The sequence below is a fragment of the Phragmites australis genome, chromosome 1 (assembly GCF_958298935.1).
Source record: "Phragmites australis chromosome 1, lpPhrAust1.1, whole genome shotgun sequence".
Classification (NCBI taxonomy): domain Eukaryota; kingdom Viridiplantae; phylum Streptophyta; class Magnoliopsida; order Poales; family Poaceae; genus Phragmites; species Phragmites australis.
Window position 1 is genome coordinate 38,065,050 of NC_084921.1, and position 11,092 is coordinate 38,076,141.

At 45.6% G+C, this 11,092-nt stretch overlaps 1 protein-coding gene across 1 annotated transcript; it reads left to right on the top strand.

The window, feature by feature from the left end:
* The first annotated feature begins 8,395 nt into the window (after window positions 1–8,395).
* Window positions 8,396–10,466, top strand: LOC133889241 (aldehyde oxidase GLOX-like). The gene is made up of 3 exons (XM_062329740.1): window positions 8,396–8,941; window positions 9,043–9,203; window positions 9,299–10,466. The coding sequence occupies exons 1-3, from the start codon at window positions 8,396–8,398 to the stop codon at window positions 10,464–10,466; spliced, it is 1,875 nt and encodes a 624-aa protein (XP_062185724.1).
* The last annotated feature ends 626 nt before the right edge of the window (window positions 10,467–11,092 follow it).

Consider the following 11,092-nt stretch of genomic DNA (forward strand, 5'->3'; position numbering starts at 1 on the left):
TCCAGAGTTTAAATTTAGAAAGTAACTCAATGTATTTTGGAGTACTTAGCCAAATAATAGTATCTGAATATAAATATATACACATATACATATACACATTTATAACTATGCAAATGTATATTTGGTCATCCATATATATATATATATATATATATATATATATATATATATATATGAATAGTTAAATATACAGGTCCATATTTATAAAATGTGTATATATATACACACACACATATATGCTTATAGTATATTGCACTCCCTGGATTTCAAAGTGATTTAATTAATGAGGATCTTTTTTAAAAAAAGAGTGAATTTTGCTATTCTCTAATGCTCAAAACTCAAGGTGTTACAACAGCAGTGTCGTCGGCATTTTCATCTCCATCAACCATGCTGCCAACCTCAGTGGCCCGGCGACGAAAAGGCATAGGCTTATTGTTAGTGTGTAGGTGATGCATGCATGCTAGTTCAAATTTAGCATTTTCTGATTTAGCGGCATTTTTTGATTCAGATTGGGGTTGTTTGTGTGATTGTAATCCATATCTTATTTTGTAGTAGCTAATATTTTCGTTTATGTGAAAAGATCAGTTACCCTCGGTTGCCCACCAATGGTGTAGGCTTAATGTTAGTCTTAGTGTGAAACTGATCTTAATCAAAAGATAAGTTAACTTCTTAGCCTAAATTTTCTTGTTTTTAAATTCTCTTTCATGTTCTTATGCGTTTATGAATTTATCGGCAAGAATGAATTGCCATTTTCTTTGACATTTGACCACTCTTCCCGCGAGAGATGGAATGACTAGTGATAATTGTCTCTCTCCTAACCACTCTTAAATATGTTAAATACTCCGAATCGATAAAAAACTACAAGCAAGGTTAAAAAGGAATGCACGATTTAAATTTCTAAGTGAATGTATGATTTAAATTGCTAAGTGAATGTATGATTTAAATACATTATTTATAGGTTAAAAGGAATATATCCTGAATCCCTGGCATGAAACACGCACTAGCTCAGGTGATAGAAGAGTTGGGTCACTGGCATGGGGTTGTGAGTTTGAGTCCTTGATGGCGCATACTATTTGTTTCCACTACTAAAAAATCCCAATCAACAATCACCTATTAGTGTTTGGATTATACAAAAACCAACATCTGAATTGCAAAAGATCGACTAAGCCTATTCTATAGCTAGCATACTCCTGTGCTAGCTTATGCTTCTTCACCGGTGGGACATCAACATATGATGATGATTTCATGAGCTCATCCAGTCAATGCTATCATCATCGTCGTTGTCGACAGGACCTTCGGTGGTAACGCGTCGGTCTTCTCCTCCTTCTCCTTCTCCTCCCCAGCATCATCATCATTGTCAATGATGTAGGGGTCGTTGGGACCTTCATAGGCAATGGAGGCCTCCTCCTCCTCGGAGCTCATCTTCTTGAGCTCATCCTAGTCAAATATGTCGTCATTGTCATCATCGCTGGCAACAATGGCCTCCTCCTCATCATCATCATCAGAGGCCTCGGCGCCGACCTCCTCTTCATAGGTCGAGCCCTGGAGGTTGAACATGTCATCTTCATCCTCCTTCTCCTCCTCAGTGGAGGTATCCTTGGAACCGGCCGCATCCTCCTCCTCCTTAGAGGATGTTCGTCCTCCTCTGAGCTTGTCACCGGGTGGTACAGGGGCAGAGGGCATTGGAGGAGAAGGAGAGGTCAGCATTGCCTCCTCCTCCTCCAATGGTGGTGGTGGCGGCGGCGAAGGACAGGTCGGAGGTGGAGGAGGAGTGACGGGTGGCCGCGATGGAGGACGAGAGGCCATGATGACGATGGTGGTATAAACCAGCTAGGAACTTTTTGAGGTGGTGGAGGAGGAGCGAGCAGTTGTAATAGCCTTTTGTGGAAGAAGAAGAGGTGGTGCACAAGCTTAATGGCACGAATGACGAAGGGGCACGAGAGAGTCATGAAGTGGTTAGTTGAGCTATCACTACCAGTTGGAGTTACCTGCACGTAATTTAATCCTTAGGAGAGTTGTTTAAATCATAACTATTTTATATTTAGTTTGTAACTAATATTGTAATGAACTTATCTAATATGGTTTGTATTTAATATTAGGTCTGACTATTAGTTATTCATAATTTGCATCCCTACTCGTTGCAACATGCTACCTTTGATCTTTTAATACCACACCACTTATCTGAAAGGGCAATGATGTCGCCTAGATGGAGGTGAATATGTATTTTTGAAAACTTCGTTCCCTTGTTCAATAGTTGGCATAAACTCATAGGGAAAATAAACTAACGGATTTTTTCACAAGTAAAAAATCTAAATATACTATGCTTAATTAGTGCACAATCATCCTAAACAAATGCGAAGGTTACAATCCTAGAGGGGAATAATTCTATCAAGATATGCAAGAAGCTGTAATCGGAATGTCTGACACTATTTATCGGATGTTCCAATTCTACTATTCATAGGATGATCCGGCATTGTTCATCGAATGTTCCGATGCAGGTAAAAATAGCTATATTGAACCTCACAAAACTATCTCAATACGCATAAAAATAAGCATACACGTAATTAAATCAATGTAATGCACAAGAGTAAGGAAATACAAAGATAAATGATTTATTACCGAAGTTCGGATATCCACCGATAGCCTACATCTCCGTCGAGGAAGCTTAGTCACACTTGAGTCAGGTCTCTTTCAATCATTTTTCTCACGAGGTTACACAACTGCACTCATTGTTTCCACTATGGCTAACTCTTCCGTCACTGCGGAGATGGTGAGTTTCGCTATTACTTCTAGGCCTCCTCACAGTCTTCACTTGAGGAGATCGCTGGTAATCCACCACCAAGACGTCTAGGAGACAGTAGTCTCCAAGAGTAACAAACTCTTAGATTCACGCACAATCAACTCTGAGTGCTCAAACACACACAACTAATGCAACACGTGCGAGCAACCCAAGCTCCACACACCTCACTCTATCCTCACTAAACCATAAAGAATTGATTCTCACAAATTCTTGATAAAGAGGGGAGGGAAACACTAAAAGGTGGAACACCAAGTTCTACACCTCTCACAAGCACCACAAAGGCAACCAAGCAACTAGTAAAAGACATGCCCTCACACAAGGAGGCAAAGGGGTATTTATACTCCACTCTGAAAAACTAGCCATTGGACTCAAACTGCACATATCAGAACATCCGATACTCCGATCGGAATTTCCAATCTCATGTATCCTAACGGTTGAAATCAGACGAAACTCAATTCCGAACCTGGGAAAAACAACACATCAGAACTTTAGATGTTTGGATCGTAACATCCGATCCAAAAAATAACTCAATTCCGAACCCCATGTATTTGAAAATCGGAGTTTCCAACCCATCGGAACTTTTGATCTACCCATCGGAACTTCCAAAATTAGCACAACTGACACTCTAAAAAACGAAAATAACTTTTGATCCTTATGTCTGATTTTGGTGATCTCAGACTCTATGAAAAGTTTTTAGAGGGCTACACGTCTCTACAGAATTCACGATCTAAACCACATTGGATCAAAACTAGAAATACTTCGAAAGTCAATTCGGACACTTCCACCTATTGTATAAAGCTTAATCCTTCAAGATTAAACTGGGTACCACATGGAACATGCTAAACATCACTAAGGATTAGCCACAACCACTTTTTACCACTAAGGCTGACAACAACAAAGGGTTAAATTTAAAACATCTTTTAGATACCTTGGACTCATAAAATGAACTATCAACACAAACCCATCCCGTACTAAGTATATAGTTTGAGCACTCGACACAACAATCGAGCAACGCTTTCGGCATCCCCTCTTGATAGTACGGTTATCGATCCTATAATCCAGTCTCCCACCAAATTCTTTGAGACTAGTAAAACTAGAAAACCTATTTTAGTTATACCTTCGCCTTGAGCAATCCCATTTGGACTTGATGAACATATCATCCAAGCCCCGATGCTTTTCATAGCTCTTCAAGGATCTTCATCAACTCATCTTCTCTTGATGACAATGATCATCCTCGCTTCCATCTTGAACCTCTCTTGATCTTCTGGAAGCTCGATGAAATTCACTTGATTGCTTCTCACGCACCAAGTATGTGCGACTTCTCTTTTCACATTATCTTCATTTGGTTCACCACTAAGGCATGAACCATAAGCATCAAGCATATAAGTTGTCCACTAAAATTATCTTGATCTTGCTCTTCCAACTCAGCATACTGAATATCTCAATTCAACTCATACCTTCTTATGGAACTTAACTCCAACTCACTTTCAAGTACAAAGCACATGAGTTAGTCCATAAAAAAATAATCTATAACTTTATACCTTAAGTCACTTATTCTACACAAGTAACTTCGCATTCACTCTTATTATCAATCTTCATATGGAACCTAACCTCACTCACTCTCAAGCACATAGCACATGCGTTAGTCCATAAAACTCAATTGACAATATCATACATTTAGTTACTTGATCTCCACAAATAACCTAGGTTTCATGCTTATTGTCAATATTCTTGAGCATTTCCTTCATCTCATGAGCATCACCCAGATCTCATTTATCTCAATACATCTCTCTTGATCACACGATATTTCTCAATGAATCCATACTCTATCAATCATGCATCACCTATGGAACATACTACAAATAATTCTCAATGAAATTATTAGTCCATAGGTATTATCATTAATTACCAAAACCACACGTATGGGCTAGATAAACCTTCACTATCAAGGAACGACTTGCATGCTTTATAATCCTCTGCTCTGGCTTGTATAAACTAAGGGTTGCATTGAGCTTGAAGTGGCTAGAAACGTACGAGTGGCTTTCTTGGCCCTATAGCTCAAGCACTTTTTTTTATGTCGATAGTATCACTATCAATTCTAGTTATCAACTGGCAATGATAGACTATTGCTGAAGCCTCAGCTCTCGCACCCCACGTAATGATACTATCTTTACCAATCGTAATTGTGAACCGATAGTTAAAGTCAATTACTCCATGTTAGTTACTTGATCCGGCAGTGATAGTACCATTGTCATATATAACCTTTCTTCTCTCCACTTCTTTAACATGCCTCAGCTCCTGCCCTACACTGCATGACCTCCTTCATTGAGCAACCTCCTAGACATATTAGAGCTGATGTCGCCTCCTCATTGACCCCGGTGCCAGCCTCCTTCACACCAACGCCTCGGCTACCGCCTCGCCCCACCGTCGGCCTCCACGACAACAAAGACACCACACCTCCGTGACCTCCTCCACAACAAAGCATGGGCTCCCGCGCCACCATCGTCCTCCACGACATCGACACCGCCGCACCTCACTGGCCTTCTCCACACCGACACATCGGGTCCTGTCTCGCACTGATGTCATCCTCCATGACACCATTGTCGCCGCGCCCTCCCTAGCGTACTCCACCCCGATGTCGCTGCCTCAGTTCGACCTCCTTCACCATGAGCTGTTGGCCTCCTCCACCTCGGCACCATAGTCCTCCTCCACAATGAGATATTTTTAGTTGAATTTTAGAGGATTGTAGGTACATAGTAAATGATTTAGATCAATTTTAGTTTATTTTAGATCAATTATATATTAATTTTAGGTGTATTTTAGGATGTCAATGGATTAGTTTTCTTTTATAGAAATTTAGTTAAATTTTAGCTCTATTTATCATCTCAATGATGAAATACACCAAAGATATGAGGCCAAATATTACAAAATTAATGACAATATTGGATAGCCAAATGCAGTTTGTTAATAATGATATCGTGTAAAATTAAGTTTCAATATAATATTGTGTGGTATCAGGGTTTAGGTCGGTTAAATTACCTAAACCTTGGTATTCATAACATCACATTCGAATTTTGGAACATACAACTGAGTCATAAATGAATAGTTTTTTTTTTGTTATTCCTTAGCGCAATAACTTGCTTTTATTTTTTATGACTAAAGTACACAATAGCATGCATAGATCCGTGATAATTGTGCACTTATATGGTTAAAGGGATAGTAGCTTGACTGTCATAATTACGCATCTTCTTATTCAATCTCTGTCATATTATGTGAGGTGTGGAACAATAAAGTGTGTAATGTGACAGTCCATGTGTTGCAGCTTTTATGACTTGTGCCTCTGAGCTGAGACCTTTTTACGCGAGCCAATGAGAGCAATAGCTACCCATGTTGATAGTTGTCATTGAGGTGTCATATCTTATGTTGCTTTTATCTAATACATGGTTTCACTAATGATGCTTTGAAGTAGATTTGATGGCCACCGTTGAGAGACCATATCAGGGTCGATTACTCCTTGGTAGGGGAGAGGAAGGTGTATTAGTTTTGATGCCACCTTCCTTTTCCCTCTGCCTTGGTGAAATTTCCTTCGCTAGGATTAGCCATCAAACTTTGAGAGATCATAACATGGCAAGGAGGTGGAAGGTGCATTTAGGTAAAAAAATCTCTGGAGAAAACCTGACGCTATAGGCAAAATGCGGGAGGCGGCGTATTCTTTAGAGAAACTCGATGGTGAACGTATGAAAGATAAATATTAGACGTCTAGGCATGGAAGATAAGCAATAGGAGATTGAATATATTTTTAGAATGTATGAAATGCGTCTAGATATGGAAGACAAATAATATGAGATTAAATATATTTTTGGAATGAGAAACATAGTCCAAATTTGCACCGTGATCATTTGATCAACTCGGCTAGACGGTAAAGATCAATTAGATCTGTTACAACTTGTCTATTTTATACGAGTATAGATATAGATGTAGATGTATAGAAACATGTACAATTTTAAAGCAAAATTGTTGATTATGGTTGTTTCATTGTGGACAACTTTGGATTTAAGGGAGTGTGCACCCCCTTGGCTTCATATAGCCCCCGAAAATCCTATTCTGCGGGTGCACGCTAGCAGCCCAAGTCACGCGTCCGAGTGAGACGGCCCACAAAGCCCATTAATATCTCGATACAAAACTTTTCTTATTAATTTTTTCTCAAAACTTTTTCTCGTTAATTTTTTTCTCAAAAGTTTTAAGCTAAACTTTTTCTAAAAAGGTTTTTTCTCAAAAACCTGTGCTAATTTTTTTCTCAAAATTTTTAACAAACAGAAACTATGTTTTAGAAAAGTTTCCTAAAATAAAAAGACGCGGAGGGGAAAAATTTTTCAAAAAAGAAAAGAGTAGGCTACCGGAAGGGAAGAGTTTACAAGCTCACGCGAAGGAATTAGCAGCGTCCCGTAGCCCCGCTCCTGTTAGCGCACCAGGCACTGGGACACACGTATCGTACGGAATTTGTTGCCCATGGTAATCTACTGCCCAACTTGATCTTCAAAGTAGCATTTGTATCTTCACACGGGAATAGCGAGCGAGCGAGCGTGCGTACCTCTGCACGCACGGCGGTGAGCCCGTGAGCCGCACCCCGCCGCGCGCGTGTTGCGCCGTGTGCCTCACCGTGCTCTACCCGATCGCCAACGCGCGTCCCTATAGGGCGCCGCCGCCGTGCCACTCCGCGCGAGATAGACGACGGTTGCGCGTGCATCGCCGTGATCGCGATGGGGCATGGGATGGAGCGGATGGTGCTCGGGATTTCCATCGGCCCGGGCGGGTCGTGGGCTCGTGTCCTGTGATGGCCGAACAATGCATCGCACGGCGCGGGTGCGAGACGGCGTGATGGACTGCCGTTTCGCATTACTCGGACCTAATCGGGATGGCGCCTCGTGCGGCGGGGGCTAGATGCGGGCCAGGGTTTGGGCTGGATAGACGCTGGAGGGCCTAGGCGAATCTCTCCATTTTTTTCTGTTGGGTGCGGCCGTGCGGGCCTAGCGAGAGTATGGATGGGCCTCATGCCCCTGCGGTCGCTGCACAATGAGTTCTTCTTCCTTGATCATCCTCTCAAAAAATTCATTTCGTATGCACTCTGCCCAAAACTTATTTTCAAAAGTGAACCTGCATAGACAACATCAATAGCAGCATTTCGTATGCACTCTGCCACATCACATCACATCACTTCTAAATTCATTGCATTTTCAAAGATACACTCAACCGTTGGTACGTTTTTAAATCGTAATCGAGGTTTTGTTCTCTGGTCATGTCTTAAATGTAGGTAGAATTTGACGAACTGAACAAATCTAATGATTTCGCCTGCAACTACACGATGGCCTAGGACTGAGAGTGGACTAGAGAAGCTTGCCTGCTGTTCGCGCGAACCGCAAAATACCGTTAGCTATATTTGAACGCCCGTTTCTCATGCTTCTCCGTACCCAAACAAGGACACAGCCACCGTAGAATTAGATGCTTGAAATGAACAAAGGCGATCATGCAAGGAGGTGCTCCTCCACCTTATAGGAGACCGGTAACAACACGAAGCATCTTCAATTCTCTCTGGCAATGGGGCCTCTCCTCTGCGCCGCCTTCCTCTCCGCCACTCTCCTCGCCCTGGCCGCCGTCGGCGATGCGCACGCCTTCAACGATTTCCGCAACATCTTCAAGCCGCGCTCCGAGAAAGACTATTTCCACAACTTCCACCACGCGCTCCATGGGAAGCAGGAGCAGACGACCCCTCGCGGCAGCGACCAGCAGCAACTCATAGCCGTGCCGGCGGCGGGCGGGAACGGTCTCATGAGGGTGCCGACCCGGTCTCCGCTCACCGCGGTGGCGCAGGACAGGGTGGTGCTCCCCGTGGACAACGCCGCGGGGTTCCCCGGCGCGTGGTCCACCGTGAGCGAGAACGCGGGCGTGTCCGCGATGCACATGGTGGTCATGCGGCACGGCAAGGCCATCATGTTCGACACGGTTACGACGGGGCCGTCGCTGATGAGGCTACCCAAAAAGAACTGCCGCCCGGACCTGCGGAGCAAGCAGCCTGGCGCCGTGGACTGCTCCGCGCACGCCGTCGAGTTTGATTACAGCACTGGCGCAGTCAGGTCCCTCAAGGTTGGTTTGCTTAACAATTATTTCCGTCAATTTGGTTGCTGGTGATTTCTTTTGACAAGACAATGTCACGAGCCGCGACGACCGTTTGGCGCGTGCTGCAGATCGTAACAGACACGTGGTGCTCGTCCGGCGCGTTCGACGTGGACGGCAACCTGGTGCAGACCGGCGGCTACTTCGAAGGGGAGAAGGTTGTGAGATACCTGAGCCCGTGCGGCAACTGCGACTGGAGGGAGTTCCCCGGGAGCTTGGCCGAAGGAAGATGGTGCATATCACATATTGCAAAAACGTTATTAATTCATCCTTGCAAATCAGGAGTGCTTACAGTGGCATGCATGCATTACATGCGTGCGTGGGCAGGTACGCGACGCAGCAGGTGCTCCCGGACGGCCGCTTCATCGTGATTGGTGGCCGGCGCGCGTTCAGCTACGAGTTCGTCCCGGCGGCCGGCCAGTCGAATCCCAACGCCGGTCCCCTCCCGTTCCTTCGTGAAACCACCGACGACGTGGAGAACAACCTGTACCCGTTCGTCCACCTTCTCCCCGACGGGAACCTCTTCATTTTCGCCAACGACCGCTCAGTCGTGTTCGACCCGCGCACCGGCCAGGTCCTCCGCGAGCTCCCGATCCTCCCTGGGGGAGGCCGGAACTACCCTGCTTCCGGCATGTCCGCGCTTCTCCCCCTCGACCTCCGCCGCGGCGATGTGCTCACGCCCGAGGTCATCGTCTGCGGCGGCGCCCCCAAGGCGGCCTTCAAGCTCGGTGAGAGCAACACGTTCCCGGGCGCGCTCCGGGACTGCGCGCGCATCAATCCGTCCAAGCCCGATGCGCGGTGGGCGATCGACCTGATGCCCGTCAGCCGCGTCATGGGCGACTTGCTGATCCTGCCCACCGGCGACCTGCTCATGCTCAACGGCGCGGCCAAGGGCTGCTCCGGGTGGGGCTTCGGCCGACAGCCGGTGCTGAGCCCGCTCCTCTATTCGCCGCGGCAGCCTCGGGGCTCGCGGTTTCGCACTCTGGCCGCGACGACCATCCCGCGCATGTACCACGCCTCCAGCGCGGTGCTGCCCGACGCCACCGTGCTCGTGGCCGGCAGCAACACCAACTCGGCCTACAACTTTAGCGGCGTCGACTTCCCGACCGAGGTGCGGGTCGAGCGGTTCTCCCCGCCGTACCTCGCCCCGGAACGCGCCGCCAACCGGCCCGCAATCGACGTGGCGTCCGTCCCCGGAGACGGGATGCTGTACGGGGCCAAGTTCACGTTCCAGTTCTCGACGCCTTTGCAGGCCGTGGCCGAGGGAGACGTGAAGGTGACCATGTACGCGCCTCCCTTCACGACGCACGGGTACTCCATGAACCAGAGGCTGCTGGTACTGTCCGTCACCGCGTTCGCGGCCAACGGGCAGAGATACACGGTAACAGTCGACGCTCCGGCGACGCCGGAGCTCGCACCGCCCGGCTACTACCTTGTGTACGTCGTGGCGAAGGGGGTGCCGAGCAATGCCGCGTGGGTGAAGATACACAAGTAAGAAGGCGTCCGACTCGGAGATGCATGTCCACGCCTGCACAGAAGGAGAATGCATGGCAGGGGCACGCGTATGTCGTGGCACACCAGGCATGCCTGTGCATCAATTTTTGGTTTTTTAGATAAAGATCATTTTTTGGTTTGTTTTCCCCGTGAATTTTGTATCACACAGTAAGGTTTCCCCTAACATTTGTGGGGCATTCTGTATCTGCCAAGTTTAGCCAATCAAAATGGTGGCAACTTCTGGGGTTTCTTTTTTTTTTACAGGAGAACAGAGATGAAGAGAGGATGTATCTGCTGTTATTTTGTTATGTACCGGCTGGTCTACAGACACGCCATTTTTTTCCTCTCGTACGACAAGAGTGAGAATTCACATGAGAAAAAAAAAAGAAAAATCTGGATTTCAGATGGACTTTTTTTATTTTGCAAACATTTTAGTAGTATAAGGAAACAGTGTTGCAGTCTTTTTACATGGTAGTATGGCACCAATGTCTTGTAACTAACAGTTTGATCAGTCTACTAACTGAATGTTTCCTGGATTTGTTGTAAAGTTTTCTGGATTCCATTCTGTGGCCTATGTGCTGCAAAGTTTTAAACTCTTAATAATGACTTACGTAATCAACCGAGCCT

What these genes read in the sequence shown, in the direction of transcription:
- LOC133889241 (XM_062329740.1), top strand. Translation starts at nt 8,396, where the DNA reads ATGGGGCCTCTCCTCTGCGCCGCCTTCCTCTCCGCCACTCTCCTCGCC. An exon ending in GCGCAGTCAGGTCCCTCAAG is followed by an intron (nt 8,942 to 9,042) that starts GTTGGTTTGCTT and finishes CGCGTGCTGCAG; the next exon opens with ATCGTAACAGACACGTGGTG. An exon ending in AGCTTGGCCGAAGGAAGATG is followed by an intron (nt 9,204 to 9,298) that starts GTGCATATCACA and finishes GTGCGTGGGCAG; the next exon opens with GTACGCGACGCAGCAGGTGC.